We start from the raw sequence: 16,074 nt of genomic DNA, 5'->3' as shown, positions 1-16,074 counted from the left end.
CCCATGAGGCTGCGCCCCCTTCGGGGCCCCATGCGGCTGAGCTCCATAAGGCGGCGCCCCATAAGGCTGCGCCCCCTTCGGGGCCCCATGCGGCTGCGCCCCATAAGGCTGCGGCCCCTTCGAGGCCCCACGGGGCTGCGCCCCTGGCGGGACCCAATGAAACTACTCCCCTTGCGCCCCCGCGGGGGTGAATCCATTGAATCGAAAAAAATCAAATCGGCGCCTATGAAACGAAAAAAAAAAAAAATCGAATCACGTGTTCGATGACGTCACCGATCTACGGACGACGAACGAAGGATACATACATACATACATATATACAAAGTCTCTTTCCAAATTATGTATTAGATAAACAATATTGTTTGTCTTTGATAATATGCATTTTCTATACCCCCTCTCAACAGTCCTGGTTGCCAAATGTTTCCAGCTTTTGAGGAATTGCCTGTGAGAAACTAGGTTGATACGAGTTGTCAGTGAGCAGTTGCCCAGTTACCTGAATGTTGGTATAACTAGTACCAAATTAAGACAATAGTTGTCACTAAAAAATATTAGGGCGAAGCCTAATCGATCTGGTTGCTGTCAGATTAACTCTAATGCAGGGACGATGCAGTGCAGGCTTTGTCTTGGATCAGCTCCGACCGAGTCTTTCGTCTCCATCTTCGGCGATCCTCATCCAGAGCGTTTGGAGCAACGCATTCGGACCTGTTGTCAAATTCAGGTCGGTTGCTGGTTACAGGTTACAACTATTGTGGACCCAATTGGTTAACTCTTTTCTTAATCCTACTTTTTTATCTGCAGGTTCAAAGAGGCGACGGGTTGCCGGAGACGGTGTGTCATTCGTGTAATACCAATCTGGAATCGTTAATCAGCTTTCGAAAGGCTTGTTTTCGAAGCTACGAAACGTCTCAGCTGAGGTTAGGTGATAGTTTGAAGATCAAGACTGAAGAAATTTTGTTGGAAGATGTAATATGGGACGACAAGCCTTCATTACCGACAATTCACCAAAAGAATTGTGAAATTAGTTCAAAGACATTTCCCAGTGAATCTGAACTTGTTTTACATAGTAGAGAAAAGCCGTTCAAATGTGACATTTGTTTTAAATCATTTCTTCGAAAAAATGAACTTGTATTACATTTAAGATCTCACACAGGGGAAAAGCCTTACAAGTGTGAAATTTGCTCAAAATCATTTACTCGAAATTCTAGCCTCTGGTCACATAAGAAATCGCACACTGGAATAAAACCGCACAACTGTGAAATTTGTTTGAAAACATTTTCTCAAAAATCTAGCCTTGAATCACATAAAAAATTGCATACTGGGATAAAACCACACAAATGTGAAATTTGTTTAAAATCGTTTTCTCGTAAATTTGACCTCGGGGAACATAAAATATTGCATACTGGGATTAAACCAAACAAATGTGAAATTTGTTTGAAATCATTTTCTCGTAAATCTGACCTCGGGGCACATAAAAAATTGCATACTGGGATAAAACCATATAAATGTGACACTTGCTTAAAATCATTTATTCATAGACGTAAACTAATGTTACATTTAAGATCTCACACGGGGGAAAAACCTTACAAGTGTGAAATTTGTTTAAAATCATTCACTAATAAATATAGCCTCGGGTTACATAAAAAATTGCACACTGGGGTAAAACCGCACAAATGTAAAATTTGTTTAAAAGCATTCATACGAAAGAATAAACTTGTGTTACATTTAAGATCTCACACGGAGGAGAAGTCGTACAAGTGTGACATTTGTTCAAAATCATTTACTCGAAAATATTATCTTGTGTTACATTTGAGATCTCACACGGGGGAAAAGCCTTACAAGTGTGAAATTTGTTTAAAATCATTTAATCAAAAATCTATACTCAAGTTACATAAAATACTGCATACTGGGATAAAACCACACAAATGTGACACCTGTTTGAAATCATTTATTCATAAACATGAACTTGTGCTACATTTAAGATCTCACACGGGGGAAAAGCCTTACAAGTGTGAAACTTGTTTAAGATCATTTGCTCGAAAATCTAGCCTCGGGTTACACAAAAAAACCCATACTGGGATAAAATCACACAAATGTGACATTTGTTCTAAATCATTTACCCGAAAATCTAGCCTCGTGTCACATGAAAAATTCCATTCTGGTATAAAACCACACCAATGTGACATTTGCTTAAAATCATTCATCCAAAAATGTGACCTGGTGCGACATGAAAAATCTCATAAGATGGAATAATAATAACATACACACATATATATGTATAAAAAGATTGATTATTATATAAATACTGTTTGAATTTTAAAATTTTGGCCGCCCGCTCGCAATTATGTTTTTAGAGCCCCTCTCACATTAAATATTTGTTTGAAATAAATTTGCTTACAAGTCTAACTTTGAATTACACAAATGCGACATTTGTTTAAAATTATGTCATCAGAAAATTTCCTGTGTGAGATCTCAAATAACGATATTTAAGATCTGATAATGAGCAATATGGCAAAGTATGAAAACGATCGGATAAGAGGCAATTTTTTTCTTGAATTGTAATCTCTAAGTGAAACGTAAAAGAGGTTTGTAAAAAATATGTACACTGTACATATATGGGTGAAATTCTAAATTTAGCCAAATTCCAGTACGTTGTGTATCGTTTCCGGTATTTATTTTTAGTATTTGCAAAATCCGTTCCATTGTTCGCAGTTTTCTTAGACTCCCAAGTCAGAAAATCAAGTTCTCGAACAAATAAGGTCATATATGAATCATGTACACGCAGAATCTATTATATAAATAACACACATTTGCATATTTTCAATGTAGATTTCAAATTGGAATGGATACAAAAACTGGCAACGTTGCAGTCTTCCGCTATTGACAATTGTCAACTGTCAAAAGTGTTTACTTTTGTTTCTCAGTAGTGAAACCATTACTAAATAAATCTAACCAAACGTTGGCTCGTACTTTGGTATTCGCGACGTTGCCGATAAAGTTCATGTGTCATTTTAATGCACATTTCATCCACTTTTTAAGTAGCAAATATTTTTTTCACTGATCAAAACAAACTTTCTAATACAATCTGTATCCGTCATTTAGAAATGTACACAATTTTTTTGCAATGTACAGAAACTTTTTTTAATGTACAAAATTCTTTTTAAATCCACATTTATTTTATAAAATGGACGTTTAAATTGTTCCCTTTTTTATTTTTGGCGGGTTGAAATCACTTATTTCATGTGTCTTTTTTTGTTTTTTTACATTAATGAATATATATTTGTGTTACAATTGTTTTAAATGTTATTAAAATTGTATTTTAATGCCTTTATATGAATAAATTCTATTATTTTGTTCGAGTGGGACATTTAAACCCAAATACCTTACTTTTAATTTAATTTAATCTAATTTAAACCCAATTACCTGACTAAAAAATTAAAATGGAGTTGGACCGGTCACATGATCAGAGAGAAGAAATGACAGAATGGACCTCACGCTATAAAGCAAAAAGAAAAAGAGGCCGACAGAGGAAAAGATGGACAGATAACCTGAAACAAGCTGCAGGCCATTTATGGACAAGGATGGCAGGAGACAGAGGAATATGGCAAGGTCTGGAGGAGGCTCGAGTTAGTAAGTTTTGATAAAAAAAAACATTAAGATAGAAAACCAAACCTCATAAACGTGGTGAAATAAAAAACTGGCCAAATAAACGCAAAATAGCACGGAGACTTTTAAAATTCGCTTGACAATTAATTATAAGTATTTTAAAACAAGAAAAAATCACAATCAATAGAAAAAAAATCTGACTATTGATTTCAATACTCACTTTGAGCACAACAATACTAGATTTTGAGTTTGATCACTAACCAACAAAAATAATTATCATATTCGAATTCAGTGGGTCAAACTTAGTAAAGATTGGTTAGTCTCCGCTCTGGTAATTTTTTTTGTTGCTAAGTGTTATTATAATATAATCGATTTCGAATGCGATTTGCATTTTGATTTCGATTTTGATTGCGATTTTGATTTCTATAAAACTGCATTATATTTGATAACTATAAAATTGCATTATGATGCAGTTCTTTTATTTGTTAAATATAACATGTGAATTAAAAAACAGAATTAGCAAAAACATATAAAACTATTAGTAGATTGTAAGCATTCATAAGACGATGACAAGATTTTCTGAAATAAAATCATTTGTACATTTTTTTGTGGAGCAAATAGCTTGTTACAGTGACGAGCAAGAGACGATGAAATTATAAACATTATCCTCAAAAGCTTTTATGATATTTTTCAAATAGCAGTTTTGTGTAAACGAGATTTATGTAGACAAGTTTTGAAACGTGTACAAGATCAAGTACAAATACAATTATAAACACACATACTAATTACACATTATGAATACTAGATACTAGTTACTGTTCAGGCATTTCAATCACAAGTAAAGTTCAATGGAAGTAATAGGAGTATAGTTTATACAATCAGAAGGAATTCTGTGATTAACCAATCACAGCATTTCGGTTAAACAAACAAAGTAATTAATATACAGAGTGCATACGGCAGTATTAATACTTCTGAATAGCCTTTAAATGTATTATCGGGATATGATAATAATTTTTGACAATTACACGGATCATAAAATAGATGCAACGATATTGAAAGAGTGTTACAATTATTTAATCCTTTAAAGTCATATTTTCTTTCAATTGATAAGTGACTGATAAGTTTTAGGAAATTTCTTTTCAAATACACAGACCAAACTTTGACTTCAATTCTTTCAAACGCAAGCAACAGTATTTCTCAATTCGATAAAAAATAATGGAAGGAGAGAAAAGTACAATTGTTGAAATTTCAGAAGAAATTTATAACATTTTTAAATGTAAAAATAGTATATTGAACAAATTATGAATTTTAACACGAATATTGTTTCTTATCTAGAAATATGGGGTGATTTTTTCGAGTGAATGATTTTAAATAAATGTCACACTTGTAAGGCTTTTCCCCCATGTGAGATCTTAAATGTAACACAAGTTTATGTTTTCGAATAAATGATTTTAAACAAATGCCAAATTGGTATGGTTTTATCCCAGTTTGCGATTTTTTATGAAACGCGAGGCTAGATTTTTCAGAAAATGATTTTAAACAAATTTCACATTTGTGTGGTTTTACCCGAGTGTGCCTTTTTTTTATGAAACTTCAAGCTAGATTTTTGAGCAAATGATTTTAAACAAATTTCACACTCGTAAGGCTTTTCCCCCGTGTGAGTTCTTAAATGTAATACGAGTACATTTTTATGAATAAATGATTTTAAACAAATGTCACATTTGTATGGCTTCTTCCCAGTATGCAATTTTACATGCATCATGAGGCTAGATTTTCGAGAAAAAGATTTTAAACAAATTTCACATTTGTGTGGTTTTATGTGTGGTCCAGTATGCGATTTTTCATGTATCTTGAGGCTAGATTTTTCAGTAAATGATTTCAAACAAATGTTACATTTGTGTGGTTTTACCCCAGTATGTGTTATTTTATGTGACTCAAGGCTAGATTTTTTAGCAAATGATTTTAAACAAATTTCACACTCGTAAGGCTTTTCCCCCGTGTGAGTTCTAAAATGCAATACAAGTACATTTTTTTGAATAAATGATTTTAAACAAATGTCACATTTATGTGGTTTTATCCCAGTATGCACTTTATTATGTAACAAAAGGCTAGATTTTTGAGCAAATGATTTTAAACAAATGTCACATTTGTATGGCTTCTTCCCAGTATGCAATTTTACATGTATCACAAGGCTAGATTTTCGAGAAAAAGATTTTAAACAAATTTCACATTTGTGTAGTTTTATGTGTGGTCCAGTATGCGATTTTTTATGTATCCCGAGGTTAGATTTTTCGGTAAATGATTTTAAACAAATTTCACACTTGTAAGGCTTTTCCCCCGTGTGAGATCTTAAATGTGACGCAAGATGATGTTTTCGAATAAAAGATTTCAAACAAATGTCACATTTGTGTGATCTTATCCCAGTATGCGATTTTTTATGATACGATAGGTTAGATCTTCGAGAATACGATTTTCGACAAATGTCACACGTGTAAGACTTTTCTCCAGTATGTGATCTTTTGTGTAAACTATTTTTAGATTCACTGGGAAATGCATGTGAACTAATTTCATTAATATTTTGGTGAATTGTCGGTAATGCAGGCTCATCGTCCCATATCACATCTTCCAACAAAACTTCTTCAGTCTTGATCTTCAAGCAATCATCTAGCCTCAGTTGAGACGTTTCGTAGCTTCGAAAACAAGCCTCCCGAAAGCTGATTAACAATTCCAGATTGGTCTTACACGAAAGACACACCGTGTCCGGCAACCCGTCGCCTCTTTTAACCTGCAGGTGAAAAAAGTAGGATTGAGCAGTGAGAAGAGTTAACCAATTGGGTCCACAATAATTGTAAACCGTAAACAGCATCAGACCTGAATTTGACAGCAGGTCCGAATGCGTTGCTCCAGCCGCTGTGGATGAGGATCGCCGAAGATGGAGACGGAAGTCTCGGCCGGAGCTGATCCAAGACAAAGTCTGCACTCCATTGTCCCCGCATTTAACTGTGACAGCAACCGATCTTGCTATATTTTAGTGACACCTTTAGTCTAAATTTGGTTCTAGTTATACCAACTTTCAGGTAACTGGACAACTTCTCAGTGACATTTCGTACCAAACAGATAGTGTCAACCAGAACTGTTGAGCATATTATCAGGGACAAACAATATTGTTTATAACTGACTGAACATTGTTTTCAAATTGTTCTACCAGAACGTAAAATTGATACATTGATTTTTTTGTATACTTGTTTGTATCTTGTATACGTTATTACCTTTTTTAAATAATTAATGTTTTACACACAGAATATGCAAATTATCAGGATAGATTCAGAACTGTCTCGGTTGAAATATTCAGTATAAGCAAGTATAATTTGAAATTCGTTTACATTCTCGTTATCATAAGCTTTCAAAATATCCCTCTTATTTGTATTGGAAAATATAATATACTGGTTGTTTTACCCGGCTTCGCTCTGTATTTGTAATATAAACAGCTTAACCCGTTGGGTGCTTTGTCCCTTTCCAACAGAAAGGTTAAAAAAAAAAAACGCACTTGCTGTAGTAACGCGGGAAGCATTCCAGTTTTTTTCGCCTTAACCTTTCCACCGCGTACGACTACTATATATGTCCTAGCGAACATGCCCTCAGCGCGCGAGACACGCATAGATGTCTTGGAAGTTCCAACCTGTATAAGAGCCGTGTAACGCGACGTTTTCCCATCCTCCCATAGGGCAACACTCGCCCTTTATTTCGAGTGGCAACCCAGAAAAAAGCCTCATAGGCGCGCGCGCATGTAGCGCGCGCTCTCTCACCCGCGATCTCCCGTCGAAGAAAGATCTCTCCTGTGCACGTCTCCAGGGGGAGACGGGGCCCAGAGATCTATCACCCTCCATGCTGAAGAACCGCCGCGAGGTCGAGTGTAGCATCACTCCCTCCCCTGAGTTCCAGCACAACGTCCCCTGCATTCCTCACGCCGTTTCCGGAGAAACCTCAGCCGTGAGAGAACCGACCAGAGGACCGCAGACCCAGGAAGCTGTTATCAACGCAGACGACTTGCAGTCAGGAACCTCCCCGACTATATACATATAGATAACTATCCCAAGGTTAGTCCACGTTCCTACATACCTCGACTCTTGGAAGAATAACGACGTATAACGCCCTCTGCATCAGACGCGCGTAAATCCGTTCATTACAGCCGTCTATTGTGTTAAAATTTTATAACTTTGTTGAAAATATTACTAAATGTATACTTTAAAAATTCAATAGATGGCAGTAGTCAAAAAAAATTCAATATAGGCTAAAATAATTTATTTCTGGAACACATCTATATTTATAGTCGAAAACGCGATAGCAAAATCGGCAAAAAAGCAGCCGCGTACAGGGCATGTTCGCTAAATTTGGTGACACGGGCAAAGGGTTAAGGTCTGTATTTTAAATTTTATATAATGTTATTTACTGTTTTTTTTTACATTATTCAAAAAATACAGATGTTTTGGTGATTATATTTTTATACAAAAAGCTTAGTAAATATTACTCACCAAATTGATGCTAATTGTAAATGTAAGTGAATATACTAAAATGTCTAATGGGTGATCCAAATATGATGCTATCACTTTATATGTAAAAATGCCAAATTTTTTTCGATTTACCTGCTTACACGATAATGGTGATTCGATTCCTGGAAAACATCATGTAATACCTTTTAGCAATTGTGGACTTTTACGCTACCCTTTAAGGGAACTAAATAAGGGAAAAACCACAAGTTCCTTCTTTACGGGATATCATATGAAAAGTACATTCAGTCTTAGCTCAACTGTCGTTTGAGACTTCACGACTTGACTTGACTTACGTATCTACTTGATTTTCCGCTACAAATTTACAACCTGGACCGTCTTAGAGAGTACGGATTCATCTTAGAGAGTGCGGATTTTGAATAAATGTATGTATGTATATAATTTCGAGTAAACCTTTGAGTGTTGTTACTAATATTTTTTTTATTACGTTTTAGTATGGAGAATATGTATGACACTGATGTTGAGTATGGAACAGAGAGTGAATACGAAGTCGACAGCGAATTGGAGTCTGATAGCGATAGCGATAACGACGAAAACGTCGCTCCTTCTAATATTTCTCAAACCGTAATGTCTTCTGTTGTATATATTTTAAAACATAAATTAAAGTGTTTTATTATTTTTAAATATCGTTATATTATTTGCTAATTATACGAACAAAAAATTTCCAGAAGTTTTTTTTTACGAAAATAATGAATAAATAAAGGTATTGTATAGCGTGCTTCATGCAAGATGCAGGTAGACGCGCATTCCAAGAACTGTCTAGACCCCCATACTGTCAAAACATTTGTGAGACAGAGCTATTTTATAAAATATCAGCATAGCACGGAAACAACAGATTATATAATAGTTCAGCATTGAAAGTGTTAAACATAACGAATTTGGTATTAAATAATTATTTGTTTTTTTATTAAATTTATTTGACTTGAAAAAAAAAATTCAACGTTGACGTTGACATAAGTTGCAGTTGACGACGAGGAGTGCATGCGTCCAACACATGTTCAGACCGATGGTTGAAACACAACTGATTCTCAAAAATCCGTATAAAAAACAATATTATTTGACCGGATGACCTAATATACTGTTGCTTTATTTTTTTTAAATACATTTCTGCCAGCACCGTAATCCCGGTATTGAGACTAGTTTCAGCACCCGGATTCACGGTACCAGAAAACGTCGGGATCCCGGGATTGGATTTCATACTTAATATCAAGCATGGGTTCGATGATTACTAGTCAAATGTGAACCGGTCACAGGACAACCGGTCGCTCTAGATCGGTCACACGTGATCACCAGGGTTGTAGAATAGCCGGTACGGCGTCCCGTCACTATTTATCGGCACCGGTACGCGACCCGCCATAAAAATGTCAAAAATCGAAATAGTATAAAACTTAAATTTTTTCGAAAAGTTTTACCACTTTTGAAATATATTTTTCACCCAATCTCGACGAAAAAGAGCGCTGCCGTACATAAAAATGCTGTCAGGTTCAAGGATACCACATGTGAGGCACCAGATGTGTCTTTAGCACATTTAAATATTGGTCCCCATTCACGGACCCATTAACCTTTCCCTTACGGTGCTAAAAAATTACGCGTGCAGCGGTGATGTCGACTCAGTCGTTCTAGAAATTCGTGATTTTAAAGTCGGATAAATATGAATATTTAACCATTTATCTTTCTATTCATGACTATAGTAATAGTCCGTATCTATATAAATGAATATATATGTATCAATATTGGTAATATACTGCTAAAAACGATCTAAAAAGCATGAAATTGAAGACGCGTGAAGTGAGGACGAACACCAGGCCCCCACTCCGCGACTCGCTGATCAGTGATCACGCCACATCCGCCAGAATTACGCGATGATTCAAAACCTATGCGTAAAAATATATTCAATTTTTTCATCAAATAAAATAAAATATATTTATATGTACTTTTTATGTATTTATTTTCACAATAATAATTTTAATACACAAATACATAAATTGATAAAAAAAAATGAGAAGTAAACGTAAATAAAAAAAATATAAGACAATAATAAAACGTTGAAAATTAATTGATAAATATAAGTATTCATCCTTGCTATAATACAAGTAGACAATTACAAAAATTACAAAATTCACATGAATGATAAAAATATAAATTTTATGTAAATGTAAGTAAAGAACAATAGCATCAAAAATGTACGAAAACCGAATAACAATAAAATTAAATATTTGTGTCCATTACATAACAATCAGAGCATGAAATAATTTTTTGTTCAATTCTGTGCGTTATACAAACAGGCTTTTGACAAATATAGCACAATAGCCGAGTTCTTTTTTTTATCATTGGATAAGGGCAGAATCTACAGTTTCTCGTTTGCACTCTAGAAATGGTAGATGTATTCTCCGATATGCCTTCTTGCGGAATGTTAGTGGAATGTGCTTCTAGTGATTGTCGATCATACTGCGATATAACCATATCAATAGCATCCTGTTGTTGTTTATGGAATTTTACTGTACTTTTTTTTCTCCTTACAATATTGGGCATAGCTAATTCCAAACTAAGTTCTCTAATAAATAATTTTCGTCGATTTCTGTAATTCGCCTTCCATTCTGGATATTTCTGCGCCCATAGCAAATATGCATTTAGCGCAGCTATATCCAGCATCTCCATAAACACTCTAAAAGGCCATCTTCTTGTTGATCTTGCACAAGAATACTCACTTGTCATTTTATCGCCGGTATCTACTGCGCCTTTTGTTTTATTATAAAACATTATTATTTCCGGCTTCTTTTCTTCATGACTACTCACTTCACTGTCATGAAATTGAGTAGACAATAGCAAAACTGCTTTATTTTTTTTTGGCACATACGAAACTAATGTCTTGGTTGATGTAAAACCAAACAAGCTACTGTGTAAAAGTCTATGTTTCGATGGTAAAAATTCTTTGGGAATTTCCCGTTTATTTTTACGTAGGGTACCAGTTAGAGTTAGCCCTTTATCTAAAAGGCTATCAGCTAATGCCACCGAAGTAAAAAAGTTGTCCGTTGTTACACCTCTATTAGTGCCATATTGCGGTTGAACTAAATCCATCACTACACGATTCCCTTGATTTATCTCTCGGCAATTATTAACCATACCTGTATAAACCTGTATATTTAATATATATGCTGTTGAAGAGTCAGCCGATACCCACATTTTTATTCCATATCTACCGGGTTTCGACTTCATATATACGCGGAATGGGCAATTGCCTCTATAGGTAGCCAAACGTTCATCCACAGTAATGTTGCAACTTGGAGAATAATTACGTTTACATTCTTCTACAAATTCATTAAAAATTGTCCTGATAGGTTCTAATTTATCAGACGACACGTGTATTCTTTCTTGTCTGGTTTCTTTGTCGTCAAAACGAATTTGACTGAATATTGTGATGAACCTATCCCAAGACATAGATGCCGTAAAAAATGGTTGGCAAAAAGCGCTGTCATTAGTCCACAATTCATTTAAGCTTAATTTTCGGGTCCTATTTCTGCCAGACGCAAGCATTATTCCAATGAATGCAAGCAATTCTTCTGCCAATATCGGCTCGATAATTTTCGTGGATGTACGATGTAACTGACGCTTCGTTTGTTCACATATTTCTCTCACCATATTTGAATTTATAAACAAAGAGAACATTTCTCTAATAGTATTTACAGTAGTGCTACCATTTATAAGTCCTGAATTTTCGGTAACAATATTGCACTCTCTACGTCTTGAGGATGATGGTGGTAATGAATTCCATTGAAATCCATGATTCGATGTATACACTTCTTCGTCTTCATTTTCACTGGCCTCTAATTCCGAATCTGTATCTTCCATATCTTCAATAAAATCTTCCGTATCAGTAAAATTATCATTTATTTCAAAATCGAGATCGCTATCATATTCCTCTTCATTCATCAAATTTCTTTCAGCCATTTTTTTCTAAAATTAAAATTGTCTTTGAAAATATAAATATAATATACAATGTAGCATAGCAAATTAAAAAAAATAACATTAAATAATTATTACCGTATTTACTATATAATAATCAAGAAACACAAATAAAGTGCTGGTCCACACGGTACAAAAAAGCTCCGAAACGAAAAAACAACACGCGCGCACCGAGAATGGGACACGACTGAAGGAAAAAACGTAATAACACACACTGCATTTGTGCATTATGCCCGATTCTTCGATAAAATATTTTTTTCTGTTGCGTTAGATAAATACGTGTATATTATAATAATTCTATCTAATACATTAATGTATTGCTGAGGAATACCCAAAATATGAACTCTGTATTTAGTATATTTACAGAGATATTCACACAATTAGAGTAAATGTCGACTATGTTTCTATCACCGGTAAGGAAAGGTTAACGAAATAAATGGGCTCCGACCTTTTTTTTCGTTTATGAAGGCTCAAACCATTGTCTAGGGTGCATGTTCAGTTGTACTATCGATGAGGGTAGGTAGGTACATATTTCTCAAATGAATTAACAAACAAACGCCTTTGTGTCATGAACTGAAGGATACATTCATCACTAAAGCCCGGACCCAGAAGGTGCCGCGTATTGTTCAAATGTTGTAAATGCATTGTTATAGGTTTGCCGAACCTTTTTTACAAAGGATTTACAACAATGGAACAATGAGCGGCCCCTTGGCTATCCTGCCTCTATTCATCACTCGAAGATTGCTTTGAGGATACATTTGATGCATAATACAAAAAAAAGGGTCTGATTTTTTTTGTATGGTCACGAGAAGTTACGCAATAAATTAAGGAGTCATGACTAGTCACCGGACACAGAAGGTGCCGCGTATTGTTCAAAGGTTGTTTGCGGAACCTTTTTTACAAAGGATTTACAACCATGGAACAATAGATAGCACTGTGACTATCCGGTGTCTAGTAATGACTCAGTCAATGCTTTTTCCAGTAATTGGGGCGGTTTAGCTCTATTTACAAAGCTAGAGTCCAAAAAAAAAACGTTTGGCGAAAATTAAAAACAAGACAAGTTTTGAAACGTGTACAAGATCAAGTACAAATACAATTATAAATACACATACATTATGAATACTAGATACTACTGACTATTCAGGCATTTCAATCCAGAGTAAAGTTCAATGGAAGTAATAGGAGTATAGTTTATACAATCAAAAGGAATTCTGTGATTAACCAATCACAGAATTGCGGTTATACAAACAAAGTAATTAATATACAGAGTGCATACGGCAGTATTAATACTTCTGAATAGCCTTTGAATGTATTATCGGTACATGATAATAATATTTGACAGTTACACGGATCATAAAATAGATGCAACGAGATTGAAAGAGTGTTACAATTATTTAATCCTTTAAAGTCATATTTTCTTTCAATTGATAAGTGACTGATAAGTTTTAAGAAATTTCTTTTCAAATACTCAGAACAAACTTTGACTTCAATTCTTTCAAATGCAAGCAACAGTATTTCACAATTCGATAAAAAATAATGGAAGGAGAGAAAAGTACAATTGTTGAAATTTCAGAAAAATTTTATCTCATTTTTAAATGTAAAACTTGTATATTGAACAAATTATGAATTTTAACACGAATATTGTTTCTTATCTAGAAATATGGGGTGATTTTTTCGAGTGAATGATTTTTAATAAATGTCACATTTGTGTGGTCTTATCCCCGTATGCGATTTTTAATGGAACCCAAGGCTAGATTTTTGAGTACCGATTTTAGACAAGTGTCACACTTGTAAGGCTTTTCCCCTGGTGAGATCTTAATGTAACACAAGTTTATGTTTTCGAATAAATTAAACAAATGTCATATTGGTATGGTTCTATCCCAGTTTCCCAATTTTTTATGACACACGAGGCTAGATTTTTCAGAAAATGATTTTAAACAAATTTCACATTTGTGTGGTTTTATCCGAGTGTGCCTTTGTTTTATGTAACTTTAGCTTAGATTTTTGAGCAAATGATTTTAAACAAATTTCACACTCGTAAGGCTTTTCCCCCGTGTGAGTTCTTAAATGTATTACGAGTACATTTTTATGAATAAATGATTTTAAACAAATGTCACATTTATGTGGTTTTATCCCAGTGTGCACTTTATTATGTAACAAAAGGCTAGATTTTTGAGCAAATGCTTTTAAACAAATGTCACATTTGTATGGCTTCTTCCCAGTGTGCAATTTTACATGTATCACGAGGCTAGATTTTTGAGAAAAATATTTTAAACAAATTTCACATTTGTGTGGTTTTACGTGTGGTCCAGTATGCGATTTTTTATGTATCCTGAGGCTAGATTTTTCACTAAATGGTTTTAAACAAATTTCACACTTGTAAGGCTTTTCCCCCGTGTGAGATCTTATATGTGACGCAAGATGATTCTTTCGAATAAATGATTTCAAACAAATGTCACATTTGTGTGATCTTATCCCAGTATGCGATTTTTTATGATACGAAAGGTTAGATCTTTGAGAATAAGATTTTAAGCAAATGACACATTTGAACGGCTTTTCTTTAGTATGTAAAACAAGTTTTGATTCACTGGGAAATGGCTTTGAACAAATTTCATTATTCTCTTGGTGAATTATCGGTAGTGAAGGCTCATCGTCACATATCACATCTTCCAACAAAACTTCTTCTGTCTTGATCTTCAAGCAATCATCTAATCTCAGTTGAGACGTTTCGTAGCTTCGAAAACAAGCCTCCCGAAAGCTGATTAACAATTCCAGATTGGTCTTACACGAAAGACACACCATGTCCGGCAACCCGTCGCCTCTTATAACCTGCAGATGAAAAAAGTAGGATTGAGCGATGAGAAGACTTAACCAATTGGGTCCACAATAATTGTAAACCGTAAACAGAATCCGACCTGAATTTGACAGCAGGTCCGAATGCGTTGCTCCAGCCGCTGTGGATGAGGATCGCCGAAGATGGAGACGGAAGTCTCGGCCGGAGCTGATCCAAGACAAAGTCTGCACTCCATTGTCCCCGCATTTAACTGTGACAGCAACCGATCTTGCTATATTTTAGTGACAGCTTTTGTCAAAATTTGGTACTAGTTATACCAACTTTCAGATAACTGGACAACTTCTCAGTGACATTTTGGGTTCGGTGATTACACTGTTCGACACGAAAAATGGTTCAGAGACTAGATATGACTTTTCTTATAGATCCATGCCCAGTGAACACGAATCTGGTAATTTAAAATTGTGATTGTCTCGAGATTTGGAGATATAAGTTTTTTAAATCACGCGATTTTTCTATATTTTGGTGTTGTTCGGTCGATGTCTCAAAATCTGTCAATTTCCTGTTCAAAATGAATATTGAAATCTATAGTCAGGTATTTTATCTTTCATTTTCAGTACTTTTCAGCTTTAAAATCTCTCGTCCAGTTCAAATCAAAAGTCAAAAGTACGTATTTTCACTTGGGATTTTTTCCCACTGTTAATACTACATATTTTATATTGAGTATTTTCTAATTGAAAATGTTCTAGCCAGATTATTTTTTGTTTTCGTTTAAAAGGGTTAATTGGAAGTGTGCTGAATTTTAAATCGGTAAAATTGCGAGTTAACATCTCGTACTATTATTTACTCGTATTAACACGAATCTGAATTGAACTAATAGGGATAATGTATTAAATTGTCTTTATATGAGAATTAAATAAAATTCCACTTAGAAAAATCATATTTCGACTATTGTTCAAAAATTCTATTGATAACTGGCTAACCTCGATAAAATAAACGAATTTTTGTTATTAATCCACAAGAATAGTCGAAATATGATTTTTATTTATTTATTGCAGATTTTTATTTATTGCATACTGGGATAAAATCAAACAACTGTGACATTTGTTTAAAATCATTTAAACAAAAATATAAACTTGTGTTACATTT

The 16,074-nt window shown here is 34.4% G+C and overlaps 4 protein-coding genes and 1 long non-coding RNA gene across 5 annotated transcripts in view; 2 read left to right on the top strand and 3 right to left on the bottom strand.

Annotated features, from left to right (window-relative positions):
- LOC143919146 (uncharacterized) overlaps positions 1–16,074 on the bottom strand; it is a 1,208,594-nt gene that overhangs the window by 255,346 nt on the left and 937,174 nt on the right. The window lies entirely within an intron of this gene.
- On the top strand, positions 538–3,496 carry LOC143919097 (uncharacterized). The gene is made up of 2 exons (XM_077441284.1): positions 538–718; positions 799–3,496. The coding sequence occupies exons 1-2, from the start codon at positions 605–607 to the stop codon at positions 2,248–2,250; spliced, it is 1,566 nt and encodes a 521-aa protein (XP_077297410.1). The 5' UTR covers positions 538–604; the 3' UTR covers positions 2,251–3,496.
- Positions 3,215–6,701, bottom strand: LOC143919106 (uncharacterized). Its single transcript, XM_077441295.1, has 2 exons — positions 6,475–6,701; positions 3,215–6,388 (listed from the first exon to the last, which is right to left on the bottom strand). The coding sequence occupies exons 1-2, from the start codon at positions 6,586–6,588 to the stop codon at positions 5,150–5,152; spliced, it is 1,353 nt and encodes a 450-aa protein (XP_077297421.1). The 5' UTR covers positions 6,589–6,701; the 3' UTR covers positions 3,215–5,149.
- LOC143919156 (uncharacterized) lies at positions 6,491–8,758 on the top strand. The gene is made up of 2 exons (XR_013261190.1): positions 6,491–8,536; positions 8,606–8,758. It is a non-coding gene; the product is annotated as an uncharacterized LOC143919156 (long non-coding RNA).
- On the bottom strand, positions 13,193–15,276 carry LOC143919133 (uncharacterized). Its single transcript, XM_077441324.1, has 2 exons — positions 15,050–15,276; positions 13,193–14,963 (listed from the first exon to the last, which is right to left on the bottom strand). The coding sequence occupies exons 1-2, from the start codon at positions 15,161–15,163 to the stop codon at positions 14,079–14,081; spliced, it is 999 nt and encodes a 332-aa protein (XP_077297450.1). The 5' UTR covers positions 15,164–15,276; the 3' UTR covers positions 13,193–14,078.

The sequence above is a fragment of the Arctopsyche grandis genome, chromosome 11, assembly GCF_051622035.1.
Source record: "Arctopsyche grandis isolate Sample6627 chromosome 11, ASM5162203v2, whole genome shotgun sequence".
Lineage (NCBI taxonomy): Eukaryota > Metazoa > Arthropoda > Insecta > Trichoptera > Hydropsychidae > Arctopsyche > Arctopsyche grandis.
Note: the sequence above shows the minus strand (reverse complement) of the source record. Positions and strands in the feature narration are given on the sequence as shown.